The sequence below is a fragment of the Eleutherodactylus coqui genome, chromosome 9 (assembly GCF_035609145.1).
Source record: "Eleutherodactylus coqui strain aEleCoq1 chromosome 9, aEleCoq1.hap1, whole genome shotgun sequence".
In the NCBI taxonomy this organism is placed as follows: Eukaryota; Metazoa; Chordata; class Amphibia; order Anura; family Eleutherodactylidae; genus Eleutherodactylus; species Eleutherodactylus coqui.
The window spans coordinates 89774260-89794706 of record NC_089845.1 but is presented as its reverse complement, the minus strand read 5'-3'; the positions used below and the strand labels follow the sequence as shown (position 1 = coordinate 89794706).

Here is a 20447-nt window from a genome sequence, read left to right as displayed (position 1 = left end):
AGTAATATAGAGAAAACTCTGGCATGAAAATAACACATTAATTTACATGAGTGACATTTCTTTCAGACCGATGGTCTGAGATAGAAAATTGACACCATGCTTGTTTTTAAGGTGATTCTTTTCAAAGAATCACCCATTGTTTTTTCCCTCCTATAAGCACTAATCGCATTGCACTCACATGTAAATGTGAGATTTATGCGATTTTTCTATTTTTAATATTGAAATAACATGTGATTTTTACATACATGAAAAACACACCTGAAAATTCAATGTGCAGCGATGCTTTGTGTTTTTCTCACAAAACACATTTCAATTGTAGGTTGTAATCTCTGGTTTAGGGTGGCTTTACACTTGCAAGGGAATCACACAATTTCCCAGCGCTGCGAGAAATCGCAAAATTATGAAGCAAATGGCGTCCAATATCTCCATGCACTTTTGCAATGTTTTAACGCTTGCGATGCAGCGTTAACACAAAATCGCGGCATGTCAATTCTTTTTGCGATCTTGTCCATTGTTTCCAGTGGGGCCCACAGCAGCTTGCAGGACCCAAACCTCTCCTTTGAAAATGGAAAATCCCCGCCTTCTGAAGTGCTGCCTCTGATTGGCTGAGTGCTGTGACCAATCAGAGGCAGTGCTCAGCATTGAATGACAGCTGAGCACCGCCTCTGATTGGTCACAGCACTAAGGCAATCAGAGGCTGCACTTCAGGAGGCGAGGGAGTTTAATCCCCGGCCAGAAGAACAGCAGAAGAAGAGTGCCAGGACCTGTAACAAGACCCACCGGAAATGACAATGCTAATAAAGTGATGTGTTCTTATATTTTTTTTCTACAGTTATTGATTATTTTTGGAGGGGGTCTACATTTCAAGCCCCCTCCTGAAAATCCTTGTCGCAGGGACTCCCCTGCCACTGCTGTCACAGCAGTGGCAGAGGATCGCGATCCTCACCGATTGATTTCAATGGGACTGGCACTGCTGCTGCTGGCTCCATTGGAAACAATGGGAGAAAAACAGCATTTCCTGATGTGGCTGTGACAGCCACAGCAGGAGATCCCTTCAGCCCTGCTGGGATGGGAGGCTGTCTCCCTGCGGAAACGCCTCGCATCTAGGGCTTTAAATGGATTGCGAGAGCGATATCGGGGCGTCAATCACATCCCAATATCGCTCTTGCCAGCGTGCAGGAGCCCTTACAAGTTACAAGGGAGATTCAAGTGTTGGGAACCAAATCTAATGGGAATCAGGGTGGGTACGTGGATGAGAGTAGAGAGAGGAAAAGTTGTGATAGAGTCAGTTGGGCAGCAACTGCAAAGCTATGCACCGAGTGCTGCTGACCTGAGGACATCACAGGTCTCCTTTAATAATCTATCAAAAATACATTTTTTTAATGTACAATAATGAGCCTTTTCCATTTTAATTCTGATAGATGCCTTTTAATAGACCTTGTTGCTTAATAGCAAATGAATTAATTTGACAGATCATCCAATTAGCATATAAATATGCAGGTACTTTAGCTATGTTAAACAAACTATATGGATAAGCATCTATAGATGAACACCCAGGGTACTAAATAGGGCAATACGATCCATAAACAGGAGCTAGTTTACAGCTGCATGTTGGCAGATTATAAGGTAGCAATGCCAGATTTCTTTCTATATCACACACAGAAAAAGCAAACAGAGCAAAGATGTAATGACTGTGAGATAGATAGATAGATAGATAGATAGATAGATAGATAGATAGATAGATAGATAGATAGATAGATAGATAGATAGATAGATAGATAGATAGATAGATAGATAGATAGATAGATATGAGATAGATAAATAGATATGGGATAGATAGATAGATAGATAGATAGATAGATAGATAGATAGATAGATAGATAGATAGATGATAGATAGATAGATAGATAGATAGAAAGATAGATATGAGATAGATAGATAGATAGATAGATAGATAGATAGATAGATGATAGATAGATAGATTCACCTTTTAATGGCTATTTGTTACCATGTATTGCTCCAAGCTTTGTGTTTTATTTGTTTAATTTATTTTGTAGTCAACAGTAATTTTGATACAAAAATATACAGGAGAGCATAGGATTGCCAGACATAGGAACATTTTAAAAACTCTAAGCTTGGTTTGAAGAATTTCAATGAATGCTGACCCATACCGATATTTATATCAGAATGTGTTACAATTCCCATTCTTGTATTCGTTCTTCCCTGAGGTAATGGTGGAGGAAATGTTTTTTCGGCATACATTAGGTAACTTGATGCCAACATCGACCCCAGGATTGTTGGTGGCTGTGCAGACCCCCTCGTGAGCACACTTTTATCACCCTCTAACGACTACTTGACAGTACGACTATGATTATGTGTGCCTTATACAGCACACATAATCTAGAAGCTGGATTCATGAACATGATTGAGTTCTTTATTCTCCATTTGCCCTGCACAACCACAAGATATGAATCCATTAGGCTATGTCTGAGATATGATAGAATAGTACATTTTGTAACATCAAGATGCAGCCCAGACAAATACACAGCAAGTGTCTGACGCTTTCATGTCAATGTGGATGAGAATCGCTACAAAATGTTTTAAACAGCTTGTTGAATCAATGTCACACGTAGGATTAAGCAAATCCTAGCCCATATTAGAATGGTATACTACCGGTAAAATGCCCACTGAATGTACATATAATCATAACCATAAAACACAAACTGTGCAAAAGTTTTAGGCAGGTGTGGAAAAAATTGCTGCAAAGTAAGCATGCTTTCAAAATGAGCTTATTTTTGTCAATTAACAAAATGCAAAGTGAATGAGCAAAACTGAAATGTAAATTAAATCAATATTTGGTGCGACCACCCTTTGTCTTCAAAACAGCATCAGTTCTTCTAGATACACTCATACAAAATCAGAGAAGGCTTAAAAGTGAGTATGGAACAGCCAAACTCTGCTACAAAGGTGAGGTTGTGGAAGACAGTTTCATACATATTACAGGTCATCCACTATTGTAAGACTGAGCTCAATAACAAGACACAAAGTTGTTATACTGCATCAATAAGATAATTCCCGGGCAAATAGGAAGAGGAAAACAAGGGGGTGTCAGCACCCTGGGCAGAAAACAAGAAGAAAAGCTGGTGAAGATGTATTGGTTGTCTGATATGGAGGCTCTGCTTATCCATCAGGGAGGTTGTTGTTCATCAGGACAGTTCAATCTGAAAGTTGTACCACTTTCTTGGATACTAATACTCCTATTACTCCTCCACCAACTGGTACTGCAGTGTTACACTGTGGAGCCCAGTCTTTTCGGTCTCCTCTGGCAGGCAAAGATTTCAAAGTAGACTGTGGTTTTAAGATGTGTTCTTCAAGCTCTTTTGAAGAAGCACAAAGAAACAGGCAATGTTAAGGACCATAGATGCAGTGCTCGACCAAAGAGACTTAGTGCAGCAGATGGAAGACACATGCTTACGTCGCTTCAAAATTGGAAAATGGCCATCAGTGCCATCAGTTCAGAACTGGCACAAACCAGTGGTACCCAGGTATACCCATCTACTGTTCAGAGAAGTCTGGGCTGAAGTGGAAAGCCAAACCTTCTATTTAGAAGCAAGGTCAAGGGACTCAACTATGCACAAAAACATAGGTGCTTTGGACTGATGAGTCAAAATGTGAAATATTTGGCTGTAACAGAAGGTAGCTTGTCCGCTCAAGTGCTGCAGAGCAGTACAATAATGAGCGTCTGCAGGCCACAGTGAAGCACGGTGAAGGTTCCTTGCATGTCCCTGTTCCTTGCAGAGCCCTGATCTCAACATCATCCTGTCTGTCTGGGATTACATGAAAAGGCAGAAGGATTTGAGCGAGCCTACATCCACAGAAGATCTGTGGTTAGTTCTCTAAGATGTTTAGGAAAAAATGCCTGCAGAGTTTCTTCAGAATTGATGCTCTTATGAAGGCAAAGGGTGACTGATTTACACCAAATATTGATTTGATCTAGATTACTCTTTACTTCATTCACTTTGCATTTTGTTAATTGACAAAAACAAACTGTCAACTCTTCCATTTTTGAAATCGTTTTTACTTTGCAGCATTTTTCCACACCTGCCTAAAGTCTTTGCACAATACTGTAGCTCCCAACAATATGACCAATCAGTACTGGGTCCATATGAAAAACAACTTCAACAACCATTGTGATCAGGCATTATAGTTAAGGGGAAGTTCTAGCCAGTCATATGTTTCATGTGTGGCAGCTACTGCAGGAGAAACTGCGTGTTGGTTATTCAGATCAATGCCCAAACATGTAACCCATGGAAGTGCTGGGTCAACCAGAGCAAGAACCCCTCATATCGGGCACCCTGTCTATGAAGTCAGTTTGCCTTAACAGGTCATATGAAGAGGAGTTGTCATCAAAAGACAACCCCTTAACTATATATTACCAAAAGTGCAATTTGCCCAAATGCATCACTAAGTCAAGTAACATCACCAATTTAGCCGCTTCTCCTTTTATCTCCTCTATGACACTGCTGTTTAAAGGAAAGAAATGTAAAGTCACATTTGCTCAGTACAAAGAACAGCAGCACAGTGTATGTATCATAGCAGTATAGAAGCAATGATGCAAAGCTGAATGAGAGCTAGGTCCAATGTCTCAATAATAATATCTCAAATACAGAAACTCAGCCGCACTGATTGAAATTTTACTTCTTTATTTCCCAATATTGCAACATTTTGGCTGCAAAAAATCTCTTTGAGATATCACAGCAATGTTATAAAATGGGTGAATAAACAAGGGAATATTCAGCCGGATCTGCAGAGTTTCTGCATTTGCTGTAATGGCTACTAATGCTTATAAAGATATACTTGATGTTTGTGTAAGTCAGACACTGTTTGGGAAGCTCACAGTTAAAAGCAAACATGATAAATGTAAGAAAACCATATCGGAGACAGAAGCAAAATAACAATGGAATGTGCTTTAAGCTACGAGGCATTGTTACCATGTTGAGACTATTTCCTTGATCTATAGCACCTATTTTATTGCTGTACAAAACAAAATCTTCTGTATTCGTACGTGTAGATTGAGCGGAAAAACTTAGGGTATAACTCTGCCTTGTATTTATCAAGTGCTGAGACCATTCTGCAGGCAGGAGAAACCCATCAATATCTCAGCTATCTTGTTGGACTCTGTCTTAAACGGAGTACATTGAATATAAGTTTCCAGGGGAAGTCTAGAAACAGCCGTAGACTTGAAATCCCAAGGTCTAGTATCCTTATTTGCCTGGGTGGTTACTCTCTACCACGTCAAATAGGATTTACTTAGTAAAGTACTTATTCTAATGGCATTTACCAACACACTTTGGTGTCCGCCAAGATCACTTAGGTAACTCTGACAGGTCAAATCCTATTTAATGTTTGAAAGCAATCATCCTGGCCGTGATTTACCTTGTTGGATCTTTTTCATTTCCTTTTTCCCCTTGCACATATTAATGGATTGATAGGGCGATAACAGTTCGTTTTGTGTCTGTGTGCTGTTTTTATATTATTAGTTCAGTATCCTCAAAAAATATTACTTTGATTATATGATAAGTATATTTTTAATTGCTATTTTCTATTCAGATATTTGACATTTTTGCTGTAAGATTAACTTTTATGGGACCTACCAATTAAAATCATATAATATTGGTGAGCGGGGAGTAGCGGGGGGGGGGGGGGTAGAGAGATATCTCTCTCACTCCGCCCCCCCCCCCCCCCCCGAGCATACTCGGACAAGAATGAAGTTACACGAGAAGAGCGAGGCTTGCTCGAGTAACTGACTTATCTGAGCGCGCTCGCTCACCTCTATCCCCGACCTTTTTTAGCTGGTAAGCACCTTTCAAATAAAACAATTTGAATATTGTACACTGAATATTGCAATGGAAAGTGTTGTATGAATGACTCACATGAATCTTACCCCTGTGTCAACTGTTACCTTAGTGATGTGATTGTGACCCTATTGCCATTTTTCAGTTATGCTATGTCATTCCTAGTTCCACTATGGCATAACAGCACTTAGGGCTAACACAACCTGGGGAGAAACATACAGGTGGTCTGAAAGGCACATCTGGTTCTTGGATCACTGGATGGGGAACGGTGTTCTAAGACAGGGTGTCTCAAATGTGTGGAAATACCCATATGGAATGAAAGTGGTTTGGCAGGCGGTGATCCAATTTTGTATACAAGCTGTGCAGGAAGGGGGACTGGCTCCCTCTGTCCCGCCCAAGTCCTCTGCTGCCAGAAATTAGGTGACCTCCAATCAGAGTCCACAGTGTCACCTTTCAAACTCCTGGCATCAGCACTCACATCCTGGGCGCCATGATGGCGGGAGTTCAGTACATTATGGCCTCTTGATTGACCACAGCAGTCACCTGACTTCTGGCAGTAGAGGATAGGGCAGGGCAGAGGGAACTGGTCGGCTGGGTCCCCGGGGAGGCCAAAGACAGGTGAGTAGGCTGTCTTTTTTTTATCTTATTACCAGCCCGGCTGTTTAAAAATGTTTAGTTTTTCTTACACAACCCCTTTAGGAAAAATGATTGCTGTATGTTTCTTTGTTTATGGATCATATATACTTGAGTACCAATAGACATTACCAAGAGGAACTCCCAAGAGTGGTATTGTTATATTTAAGACATCTATTTTCATCTTAAGAACATCACAATACAATATTCATATGTATTCATCACCCTATATATACAATATTGTCACTATGACCAATACGTTTAACCTTTGTCCTTGATCATTTTCCTCATTACTTAAAGCAACCACGACCACTCATTGATCATGATGACAGCCATTAGTATCTGAACGACAATTGTACTATAGAATATCCCATAGTTTGCTGTAGACTATGGGATTGGTGACTCTGATCATCTACAGCTATGAGTTTAGTGACAGACTGAAAGTATCTACAGTACAGTACTGTCTGATTGTATCAGTATATTCACTGTTTGTACACATTGGTAGCACAGTGCTTGGATACAATAACTTATACACTGGTCAGGTAACTCTAACTTGAATTATCTTTCTCTGTTTAACCACTATATCAGCATATACAGTGATTGGCTACAGTTGAAATCAAAATTATTCAACTTATTTGCTAAATTTACAAACTTTTAGCTGTTTGCAACAAAAAAAAAAAACACGACCAATTTAAATAGGTCAACACAACTAATTTAACAAGTGGTTTCTCCAAGTTCAATGTAAAATGCCGCTTTTAATGAATACTGCCATCTAAGGCCGGCTGCACATTACCGGGTCAGATTCCACATGTGGGAGCCCGCAGCGGAATCCAACCCTGTGCTCATCCGGCATCCGTGCATACCTCTCCTTTCTTCTGTAGTGCGGATGATCCGCACGGCGAGCCATCGGACATAGGCAGTACAGATTTTTGTTTTTAAACCCCTGCTTTTCCCGCGTCATCACCTAGCGATAAAACACATCTAATACCTTGAGGCTTTATAGATTGTGACATTTAATTGCATGTTAGAAATATGGCTAAATCCAATGAGTGGTCCAAAATGTTAGGAGAAGAGATCATTGCCTTGCACAAACAAGGAAAAGGATATAAAGATATAGCACTGACTGTTTGTAGAGATACAGTTGGAAGTTCATTAGTTCTAAGTTAAAGAAACGCTGGCTGCACCAGCTGGATGTGGCAGAAAGAGGAAGTTATCACTGACTGGTCTTAGATTCCTGAGGAGGTAGGTAGTCAAAAAACGTGAGTGCAAAAGACCTGCAGCAAGATTTGGTGGCAGCAGGCACTGAGGTTTCAGTCTGCAGTTAGGGCTCCTTTACGCGAGCGTATGTGCAAATATGCATGCTTCGGTGCAACATATTTATGGTATGAATGAGGTTGATTCGAGCACATGTCTGCGCATTTTACTGTACTTTTTTGTGCATTCAGGGCTTGTTCATATGTGCGCACAACACCCCTTCGCCCTGATTTAAAAGGCTATTTAGCCTAATGAGGTCCAGATGTTTTCTTTTTTTCACTGAATTGCATAGTGTATTGCATAGTTGCACATTCAGCACACATTTGTGCACCTCTCTTAGACTTCTATGGTGACCTTTGCTGTGCAAATCCGCACAAAATAGAGCATGGTTTATTTTTTTACATGCGCAATTGAATGTAAATTAACTCATTGTAATCCAAGGGTTCTATTCTCTGCATATTGCTCAGGCAAATACGCCTGTGTGAAAGAGCCCTCGCTCTGTGTAAAAAGACCATAGCCCAAAAGCCCAAGAAAAATTGGCCCAGTATGCTCAAATTCATATATGTAAGCCACGGAAGTTTTAATACTGGTCTGTAGAGCGAAAAAACAAAACTGGAACTTTTCAGGCCCGTGGATGAGCGGCATGTCTGCAGGAGGAAGAATGAAGCCTATGCTGGAAAGAGCATCCTGCCAACAGTGAAGCATGGCGGTGGCTCGGTGATGCTTTGGGGCTGCTTTGCTCCCTTTGGCACTGCAAACTGGCAGCGTGTGGAGGGCAAGATGGATTCAGTCAAGTATCAGGAATCCTAGGAAAAAATGTCACCCCATCTGTGAGAAAGCTAAAGCTTGAGCGTCATTAGACCTTTCAACAGGACAACAATTCCAAGCATGCCTCAAAGACCACCAAGGCTTGTACACCACAGAAAATCTTTGAAGGGATTTGAAGAAGGCAGTAGCAGAACACAAACCTCAAAATACTTGTGAACTCCAAGCCATGGCCAATGAGGAATGGGCTAAGATTCCTCAGGACCGCTGTCAGAAACTGGTATCTGGCTATGCATCATGTCTGCAGCAGGTCATAGCAGCATATGGGAGCTCTACTATGTACTAAAGGTGACTGTCATTAAGGGGTTGAATAACTTTGAGACTGCAATAGTCATTAAAATTGCCATTGTTTTTGTTGACTTTGGAGAAACCACTTGTTCTATTAGTTGTGTTGGGCAATTTAGATTGTTCCTTTTGAATTGTTTTTTGTTTGCAAACATCTGAAAGTTTATACAGTTAGGCCGCCTGCAGACGAGCGGGTCGGATCCAGCGGCGAGAATTCTCGCCGCAGGACCCGACCGGAGCGCCTGCAGAGACAAGCGCGTACTCACCCGCGCCCGGCGGCCCCGGCTCTTTCATGTGCGGTGCATGCGCAGACCGGAGCCGGCGGCCGGGTGAGTGATGTTTCTGTGCGAGGCTCTGCGAGCCCCTCACAAAAATAGGACATGCCGCGGTTTGTTTGCCGTGCGACATTTCGAGCGGGCAAACCGCGGCCGTCTGTTCTGTATAGGAGTGCGTATTGTAATGCACTCCTATGCAGGCTTTGAGCGGCGGAAATCCCACGGGAAATCCCGCCGCGGGATTTCCACCCGTGTGCAGGCGGCCTTAGCAAAGGAATTTGAATTACAGTGGGGAAAATAATGTTGTTTGCAACTGTGTGTCTACTTGCTTAAGACATAGAGTAGTTGTTTGTATTTCTTAATAGTGCCAAATGAAACTTTTTAAACTATAGGCCCATTTAGATGCAACTATTATCAGATGATGGCTGGGAGGTGAGTATTGTGGGTTTTTTTACCCAGTATATACTAGAGTCAATAAGTTTTACCAGTTTTTGTGGTAAAACTTATTGACTCGGCTTATACTAAGGTCAGCTAATACTCGAGTATATACAGTATATATATATTTATTTTTACATATATATATATATATATATATATATATATACATATTTCCATCTGTTTATTTTACCCTCAAAGCACATTTGAAAAACTTTTTTTTTAGCAATTTAGGAGATGTTCAAGGTTGCCATATTGGTCCTAGAGGCCTCTGCTACTATAGAGAGGAAATTAAATGAAAAGCACTACCATTTTTCCCTTCGTTTTTAGCAATCACCGTTATTCATTGAATAATGTCGATCATGTGACCAGAGACAACTCCAGTCACTGCTCCAAGCTGTCGGTTACCTCCGGTAGTGGAAAGCGGGGAGTTATTACACTCCCCAGCCCTCCAACTTTATTCTGATGCAATGCCATAAAAAGCAGGCGCCTCAATATAAAGTCCGTTAATGGCCGCCGTCAAAAGGCATATGGGTCACTAAGAGGTTACGAAAACCCTCCATATTGTTCATACCTATATATCAGTACTTTGTAGTAGTTGTGCATGTATGAAAAATTATTAAAAAAAACATGTTAGTCCTCCCTCTTCTACCTGAAGGTCTAAGTAAGATGACTAGCTCAGATTTACCAGTTAAAGAGAACCTGCCACAAGACTAAGTAAATGACCGTGCAGCCGTGGCCCTGTTGAATCTATCCCAGTTTTGTTTTATGTCTTAACTCCTATAATAACACATCCTTTATCCCGCATTGGTGAATGTGATAGGAAAAAAATATATATAACACCAAAATTGTGCTTTTTTGGTCACTCCATCCCCAAGAAAAAAAATTATTAAATGCAATCTCCAAGTCATATGTAACCCAAAATGGCACCAGTAGAAACTACAGGTCATCCCGCAAAAAAAAGCCTTCACACAGCCCCATAAGCGGAAAAATGAAAAGGTTATGGTGGTTAGAAGATGGCAACAGAAAGTGATAGAAAAAAATTAATAAAAGATGTTCTATTTTTTTTTAAAAGTAGTACAGAAGAAACTATATAAATTTGATATCGCTGTAATTGTCCTGACCCACAGAGTTAAATTAACTTCAGTCATTTTGCTGCACTGATACACTGTAAAAACAAACCCTACAAATTTTTTAGAAATTTTTAAATGTTTTTGAGTGCATTAAATAGTACCATTGCAAAATACAACTCATCCCACCAAATACAAGCCCCCATACAGCTATGTCAATGCTGAAATAAAAAAGTTATACTTTTTGAAAGCAAGGAGGAGAAAATAAAAATGAAAAATGGCCATGTGCTCAAAGGGTTAAGCAGCGGAGAAATACTTAACATAAATCTTAGTAACACAATGTTACAGTTTATGTAACAATGAAGGTAAAGGGCCACTTGGGTGACATTTTTTTCATTTCATTATATAACTATTCCCCCACTATATATAAGGAGCTAGTGTTACCTTGGTTAGTTATTCCTTTCTATCTGAAACTCGTGGAGTCCTTTTCAAGTGATCATGTGATCTCTACTCTGACTAATCTGCGTTTAAGTATTCAGTTTCCTAGGCCGGGCTCACACGAGCATATCTGGCAGCATACAGAGGCACGGCAGTACTCAACGACACTGCGTACTGGCTGCATGCCACTCATCGCATGTACTATCATGCCAAGATAGGACTTGCTGCGCTTTTTCTTGCACGCGTAAATCATGTGAGCAGTAACATGGCTGCCAATGGCAGATTGATACGGCATATTACGCATGCAAGACCCATACTTGGAATGCGATGTACCGACATGCTCATGTGAGCCAAGCCTTATTCAGCATAACGTCTGTGTGATGCTCTTTCATGGACCCTACACAGAAACTGTGTGAAGGGAGGATATAGACACTCTTATCACAGTTATGGAGGTTGATCACACAGCTCCTGTCACACAGCTATAATGGAGGAGATCACAGCTCATCCTCCTGATTGTATACTTATGGTCTGTAGCTTATTTATGCCCATACAAAATGTAATAACAGTGTTTTCTCAGCAGCAGAGATGGTACAGTCTCTAGCTTCTCATATAATGCTGTGCTGATGCATTATGGGGTTCATGTGAAGTGAAAGCAAAAATCTCAGCATCATGTTGGTGGCAATAAGCATTAGAGAGTGGATTACACTGCATGGAAGTGAATGCAATATATAGAAAAGTCCTCCAGAATGTAACAATCAGGTGATGGAGGCAGGAATGAGCATTAACATTGTGATTCCCAGGTTACAAAAACAACAGCAAGCCTCCCAAAGGCCAGCATCCGGCAGGTGGATCTACTGTGTGAGGCAGACGACCCCCTTATAGCACCACATACAGGGTGATTCAGTAAGAGGGGTGCAGAAGTGAAGCTGATTTATTTCTGCCTGAGTTGACATATAACAGCCATAATGCCTTGAGAGGAGCAAAGAACTCTTCAATTATTTAAGACACCCCATAGGTGTTCACTGTAGGCGCTATTGGTGACATTAGATGACCTAAAACAACCAATCTTCACTGCAGGACATGCCGAGATGTGTATGAGCAGATCTGGACTACAGACGTGACATCTGGCGTGTCCCCAACGGCGGCCACATCTAATATCTGTAAGGTGCATTAAAAACTTAGAGTTCTTTTATCTTTTCATGTCCTTCTGGCTCTTGTATGCCTCATGTATGAAGAAATCAGCACCCTTCTTTCATTCTTCGCATATCACCCCGTATATTGCAGTTTTAGTGGGATTATATTATCTTCATGCAACTTTGAAACTAGACATTCCTATAAACATTGAGCTTTTACTGTGATGTCCACTATTTTCTCCTACCGAATCTGAAAATAGTTACAGAAGTAACAGTGAAAAAAAAAGAAGTCCTATGCTCGGTTATAAATATGTCACAACTAATAAGCAATATTTTCTGCTCTGTTTTACTGACACTTTAGCCAATTTATTACTGTATTATTAAAAGTGCGATGCTCCCTCCAGTAAGGAGCCGCATAAATATCAGTATAAATCTGACACCTTACGAACAGTGTAATAGAACGCATGTTCCATGCCAGTGAGCTGGAGGTTGTGGCAGCTTGTGAACCTCTTACCATAAAGCCATGAAGACTTTTTTTTCACACATGCTATCGTTAATGGTTAATTTTAGTACCGTTTAGTAGAAAGTAAGAAAAGTGGGACATAAAAAAAGATATTTGTAACTTTTTCTCATTGGGTGTTGATGGAAGGTTAGGCGAAGACCTCATGTGCGATGTCAGAAAGAAATGTGGATCAGTTCAATGAAATATTATACTTGATATTTATCTCTTCTTAGGCCACATTCACACGGGCGCGTGTGATATCGCACTTGCCAACATGTGTTTTTCACGGAGATGCAAAGCGTTTTTGATTCAAAAGGATCGCAAGTGTTTCTCATTGAATTGCCAATGATAAACATCACATTATACTTGCATGTACATAGTACTGCATGCGAATGTCATGCGATGTCTTTTAAGGTCCTATTGAAAACAATAGGCGAGGCGTTCCAAGGGAACGCCCAAAGATAGAACATGCTGTGCGGAAAAAATCGCCACTGTGAATGAATCCATTCCAAAGAACAGATTTCATATTTGCGCGAGTTTTGTACTCATTACATCGCTAGTCACATTATCACTTGCCTCACTGCAGAAGGTGGAGCCTCCAGCATAGAGTTTTGATGAGGCTGACCCAAAATTGTGACGCCCAGCAGCCCCAATGTGACACCAGTGCCTCTTCTGTTTCTGCCTTCCATCCCCGGACGTGGTTTTGGCCAGCAGAGAGGAGGCTTCTCATACAGCGCTACTGCAGTGACAATATGTGCCAACAGGTATCTAATGCTGCTCCCAATTGCTCTTCTCTCGGCTGGGAGGTGTCGGCGCCAACTGCCCCGGCTCTCAGTCAGCTCTGCCATTAGCTGTAAGTGGCAGTGCCTCCCCCTTACAATGTCACAGCATAGAGATAATGCACACAGCGGTGTCACAGTTCAACGGTAGTGTACACAATTACTGTATGTATCAACAGAGGCATAATACACAATGGGAACAGAAGTTAGGGACAGCGCTTTGGAGAAGTGCAATAATGGTGATAGATGTAGTAAAATCTGGGGCTCACCATGTATTAGCTTCCAAACCCAAATGGATTTCCGTCCGTCCGCAATACCTAAGACCATCACAGAAAGTAATCAGTACTATTAATCCTTAAGTATGGCGATACATCCACAGGGAATAACACTGATTGACAAAGTAGAAATTCAGGAAATAGAATAGATGAGTGTGAAAAATGTATCCAGCACTCATAAGGATATAGTATGTGATAAATGCAAAAAGCTACCTATTCCTAAATAGGGGGGGTCTCAAGGACATGTGACCTGCCTCATAAGCAAGTTTACCTTTTTCATTACTGGCTGCAGACAAGGGGCAGAGAGAGGGTGGCAGCTTAGCTCCACCCACACCCCGCCCCCTCCCATTGGAAACAGCCAAAGGGGAGGAGAGAGGCAGAGATCCAGTGAGGGAGAGGAAAGGGGGAAGACAACTCAGACGGTAGCGTATATCAGCCGGCTGTGAAAACGGCGTTCGATATACACTCCTGTGAATAATCCCTAAAGGTGATTTCCCACAACTTAAAATTGCTTCACAGCCACTCTGTTCTTCCTGGTTTCTCCTAACTAGGACATGTGACTGCTGCAGCCAATCACTGGCTATAGAAGGTCACTGCTGTGGCCAGTGATTGGCTGCAGCAGTCACATGTCCTGGTCAGGAGAAACCAGGAGGAACAAACTGGTTGTGAGGCAATTTAAAGTCATGAGAAAATCCCTTTGAATTATAGAAAAAAAGGAAAAGTTGATGTCAGAGTACAAGCATACTACACAAAGCTTTATTGGGCTCCAAGGAACTGTATTCAATTTCCAGTGCTCCCTTTTCATCATCCAAAGTCATGACTATCTGCACTTCACCTCTAAATGGCGCTGTGCCTCCTTACTTGCTGGGCTCCATTGCAGCTGCTATGCCAGTATTCCTCCTAGTGATCCCCATGGAGGTAATACTATGCAGCAGCTGTGCTCCCGTATTGCACTGCTGCACTTTAACTGCTGCTGTCATTGCTTTGTGTATCCAAAAGTTAGCACTATAGGGTTGCCTAAAAGCATATATTTTCCTGCAGTATGTTTAGTTCATAATTACGAATATGCCTACAATGTACAGATAAGTCTCTGCTCATTTTTTGACTTAGATTTCTGTTGTTGGGCTCCATCATAGTAGCCAAAGAACAAATATCACAGAAGTGACGGTTGTATGACATCATGGACATGAACAGTGCCCAACCATCTCCAATGACTATAATGGCGCCCAGTATTTTCCTGAACCAAACAGTGTGTCATGCATCATTTTTTCCAGGGTTTTGGACAGGATCTGCAATGGAGATTCTAGATTGAGTCTTCAATGCAGATGGCAGCAGTCTTAGGGCTCCATCACACGACTGTGTTTTGTGCTGCAAAAGTGCCATAGACGTCTATGGGAGGTGGAAAAAAAGTGAAGGGTGTGACACTACACAAAAAGCAGGGACAAGAATGCATCTGGACCTCATCGGGCTTTAATTAGCCATGAAATCCGTGGGAAGGGTGTGTCATGCACGGGGCATTCAGATACACCGCTCTCATGATCCGTGGGGGTCCCTGTGGTCACAATGATCAGACATTTATACCCTATTCTGTAGATAGATGATAAATGTCTTTAATGGGAAACCCCCAAGAAACAAGAGTGAGAAATACCTACATAATGAACGTGGAAACTGAAATGTACTTTGCAATCACGTAAAGTATTACAAGAAATTCCCCTAATGAATTCATGTTTAATGTAACCATTGGCCTTTCTTCTTCCATACGTTATATGCTAATGTGTGCACATGCGCTAGGATTGAGACGTATAGAGTCGTTCCTGCAAAATAATATAAAACTTTGGGACAACAGACAATGGGACAAATTTATACATCTTAAATTATACAGAACATTTATGTCTTTTTATATATTTCCATTGGAATATTTCAAGTCCTATAGAATAGAAACGTAATAGCTGCTGTATTTATAGTATATTTCATCTGATTGTCTGTAATGGTCAGCAAGGGTCACTCTTCTCCTGAGACAGTTTAGATACAGTACATGAGGCTCATTGAGTTTAATGTGCTGTTATACTGACATAACATGAGCGACCGGAGACTGGACACAAAGTTGACAACAGCTGCTTAGAATGTGTTCTGATCAGCGTACAAGCAAGTAATAACACATATTCTTAACTATCTACTAGCTATTAATTCTATTAGGATAATGTCTGCTTACAATCACATAGGACAATCCTCATTTAGGTTTACCAGAACAGCTACAGCAATTTTAGACTTATTGTTGCTCGTTCCACTACTGGGGTGACCAACTGTCATATGCAATGGCCCCCCCAGACCATCACACCAGTAGTGGGGACAGTGTGCTGCTCCACAGCAAAGGCAGGATTGAGCCGCTCACCCTTAGGTCTCCAGTCATAAAGATGGCCGTCGTCAGTACTCACACTGAACCTGGACTTGTCACTACAGACAACCCGGTTCTTCGTTCATGACATGTCTGCAGATGGAGACGATGGTGGGTGGGTGACAAAGGCAGAACAAGTAAGGTGTGCCATGAGAACAAATGTGCTTTTGCCAAGCTCCTGGAAATGGTTCTGACAGACACAGGGGCCTGTAATAATGGCGCCACCTGTCTGTGGATGGTGCAGAACAAAACAGCTGCTGGTGCTTGTCGGAGGATCAGACAATCCTCTCTGTTGGTGGTCTGTCGAGTGTGTCCTAAGCCTGGTCATCCTGTGCCCTCACGCATCCACTGGTCACAACACCTCCTAACAATTTTGTCACAACAGCCAATTTATCGATATGACCACTCAGCTTCTGGCATTCCAATAATGCGCCCCTCTCAAATTCTGTTACCTGGACAAAATCCCTTTGATTGCATCGTAGAGGCGTGTAGTGGTCAACAAGCTCTACAAAAGCAGAAAAAGAGGTTCACTACATCCAAGTAGCCTCTGAGAACCTCTTTACAGGCCAGAGGAACCACTTCTAGGGTCTCAGATGACAAGACCATTCATCTAATCATGTTACAACTCTAATCATTTGCATATCTGCCTGAGATGAAACTGCTTGCTGAGTTTTGCACCAAAACTCCAACTTCTAGGGGCTTGATTTTTATTTACAAAGAGTACAGATTGATAGATAATAAATGGTGATCAGGGTGTTTAAAATATAGTTTTCTGAGTGTTGGTAACAATATGTTATGGCATTGTCCTTTTAACCCCATCCCAAAATTTTGTCTTGCAAATGACTACTAAAAACCTTGGCCGTAGCTGTGCATAGACTGTCAATTACCAAGCAGTCGTGAACCTTGAAGGCATATTGGGAATCACAAGCATGGTTGAAAAAACGAGAATTTCCTACACTCAGTGGGTGGGTAGTCATACTGTTATATAGTTGCCCCCAAGGGAAGATGGCAAAGCAAAATAGCAGAAGGATGGAATTAGAGTGACTTTAGTACAGATGAGCACGTTTCTGTCGCTGGATCAGTGGAAGTCACTGGCAGGGCCCCACTCTAGGGAAGCTTATGGCTATATGACACATTCACCAGTCAGTGTTTTAGCTACTAGTGCATGGGGGCTAAGGGAGCAAGAATGGAGATGATCGAGGTCTAAAATGTAAGAAGTCAATATGTAGCCTCAAATGTACAAGGAGGAATCATAGAATGAGTGGAGTCTGCTATTCTATCATTCTATATCTACAGCTAATTACTCTGGAGGAACTTGTATATTGTAAGTGCTCTCAGAGCATGGTCTCCTGTCTCCCAATATAACCTTTACCATTTTTCAAGGTTCTGTAGTTGTAAAACGGCTTATAATAACAATCTGACTAATATGATTTTTGATGTGTAACTTTAATGCCTAACCTTATCACAACTGCAGGGCATTTCATGAGTGCTCAGCTGTAAAGAGCCATGATTTATAGGGATAACAGGAGAGATGTAATTCTGAAAGGAACCTTAAACAAATGGCATGAGAGGAGCTTTTTTTTCCCTTCCCTTTGACTAGTAAGGGATGTTCGGTTATTTTATGAGCAGCATCCTGCTCACGCCATACCTCCAACTTATTGTGATATGATTATGGGTAGATGCAAGATCCATTAAAGTAGATTACACCTGGACGCCGGCATGCTTGAAATATGACACGGTTCATTTTTCTTCTTTTCTGTTTTGGGTGAAGAATTCGATCCAACAAGAGGATGCTGTTATTAGTTGGAGGACTGCCGCCTGGACCAGACCGACTGCCGAGCAACCTGGTTCAGTACTATGACGATGAAAAAAAGACGTGGAAGATACTTACAAGTAAGTTATTTTGCATCTGGTACGTGTAAAAGTGTAATAGAACTAAATTTGTTATTAAGTCGATTGTTATTACATTGTGATAACCGAGTTAGGATACTAAAGCAGCGTTAACGTTAGTCCTATGCAAAACCATATGTAGCTTGGGATATCATAATAATATATATATATATACAGGGAAATGCTTCTCTTCTGTTCTTCTAATTGTCTGTGTAGGTGTGTGAGCATGCGTGTCGCAGGTGATAGTATTGCAATGCAGAATCAGGATATGAAGCAGCCGAAGGAGTTACAAAAGTACACAATATTTGTTTACAAACAAAGGAAAATTAGAGAATATTGTGGTAATGGCAAATAAAAGATTGAACAATTAAACCTGTTGCTAGCTACAGCTAACTCTTAAAGTTACCAACACTTTAGATACAATATGAAATAAGAGCAATAACCAAGAAAACTAGTAACAAAAATGCTTAAAGTAACACACAGTTACTTTTGCAATGTTTAGCAGTCTACTTTTACCAATCCATGTTACTCTGTGTTCAATGCCGATAACACGCAATAATTAATGTTGCTGTCTAAAAGGAATATGAATGAAGGCAATGCGTGACTGCACTTATTGTGATCAATGACCAAAGTTCCTTTAAATGACACAGTCCTTCAGCTGCGTTTGAAAGCTCATAAATTGCAATACGTTCAGTGTCTGTGATATTAACGCTATCTCCACTAGCAGGCCTGCTGAAACTGCCCATGTCAATGTGCACACTCAGCGGCTTTTACTGAGGCCGACCTCACTTACGACTCGGTGGCAACAATCTAAATGATACAAATCTAAGGTTGGAAACAGCACCAATGGACTCTTCACTTTAACACTGGAATGCAGCAAACTACCCAGCTGGGTCGACCCCACCTGTATCACATAAAAAAATTCACTGAGGCAGGGGGACACGGAGAGAAATTTTAGTAGAATATTTACTGTATGTGTCCCCTAAAATATAACTTTTATTCAAAGATTTTTTTAAAAACGTTAGGTGCCTCACAACACACAAATTCAACAAAGAGACAAACAACGGAACAATGAGTTCCACACTGAATCAGAACCAATGCGGTACAACCACAGCCCCTCGACAGGATAGGTCGGGAGGCCGGGTTGTGTCCGAGGCCACGGAAGACAGGAGCCGTGGCCACTCAATCAGCCCCTCAAAGGAAGGTGTTGACCCACAATGGGGAATCGTTACACAACTGTGTATTTCTGGGCGAAGAAAGGCCCCGTTATAGTCTGGGCCAACAGCTTTATTAAATGATCGGTTACTCTCAATAGTTCCTAATCCTGAAGTACGTAAGTACGGAAGATTATTGGATATTGGTGGAGAAAAAACCAAAGTGAATTTCACCAATCAGGATAGGGAGACACAGATCAATGCAGAGGCGTGTACAGTGACAGACAATCAGTGAAGGAGCTCGTCGCCGTGTCTTATACTCACAGTGCCACTACAATACTCTACCCACGGTGGAAGCACATCAACATAGAAACAAGCGGACACAGTGTTGGCACAGCTCCACAATGGACATGCTAACACACATATCTTTCCATTACTAGGCTGTGAGCTGGTTGTCCGGTATAGAATCAGCTCCTTGAACAATCAATCCTCCCTTTTGTAGCCCTTGCACTGACAAGCACCTCTGGATCACTGCTCTTGCACTCTGTGTCCCCAGTAGCACCTCTGCTTGCTGCAACAGTGCCTACGCTGTCCTCTATGGCTCAGCAAAAATTCCCATTTTTTGAAGCCAGGGTCTCAAAAACTGTCTTTGGGCCATGCTCAATTCTATAAGACTGAAATTTGGTGCAATTTCTAGTGAAAGTGGCATTTTAGTGTAATTTTAGCATATCTTGTAGCCCATCACTATGGCAATCATTTAACCCTTTCAGGGTAGTCCCTTGTATGTGCTTTTGTGCATACGTATAATTAATTTGCTAACAAATTACTTTTCATGCCCTTAAATGGGTTATTCTATCAGGGAGACCCCTCTATAAGCTATTGTGGATAGCCACTGGAAAGTGCAGCCCCTGTAATAGAATGTATAAGCAATTATGATCTTGATCAAATTTAAGGTAATATTTTATATATAATATGGAGTATTTTACTTAATTTAATCATTAAAGAAGCAAATATTTATTGCAATAATTGTTTTATTTAGGAAAACTGATGTCAGACTGGTATATATATTGTAGGGAACAGCCTGCAGCAGTCAATTAGATTGTAACTTTTTATTGAGTCATTTAAAAATTAGCAATAAGAGTCAAAGTAATTACTATAATTAGCTTTTTCTTCTGTTTCAAGTTTAACATGTGCTCCTAAATACGCCTTAGCCAATTAAATTCAGACATACATCCTGCGTGTATCATAA

The 20447-nt window shown here is 41.2% G+C and overlaps 1 protein-coding gene across 1 annotated transcript in view; it reads left to right on the top strand.

The window, feature by feature from the left end:
* The window catches only part of KLHL14 (kelch like family member 14), an 80838-nt gene that overhangs the window by 5175 nt on the left and 55216 nt on the right, over window positions 1-20447 (top strand). Inside the window, exon 2 of the mRNA XM_066578978.1 lies at window positions 17926-18047. Coding sequence (XP_066435075.1) covers window positions 17926-18047 — 122 coding nt within the window. The remainder of the gene's footprint in view (window positions 1-17925; window positions 18048-20447) is intronic.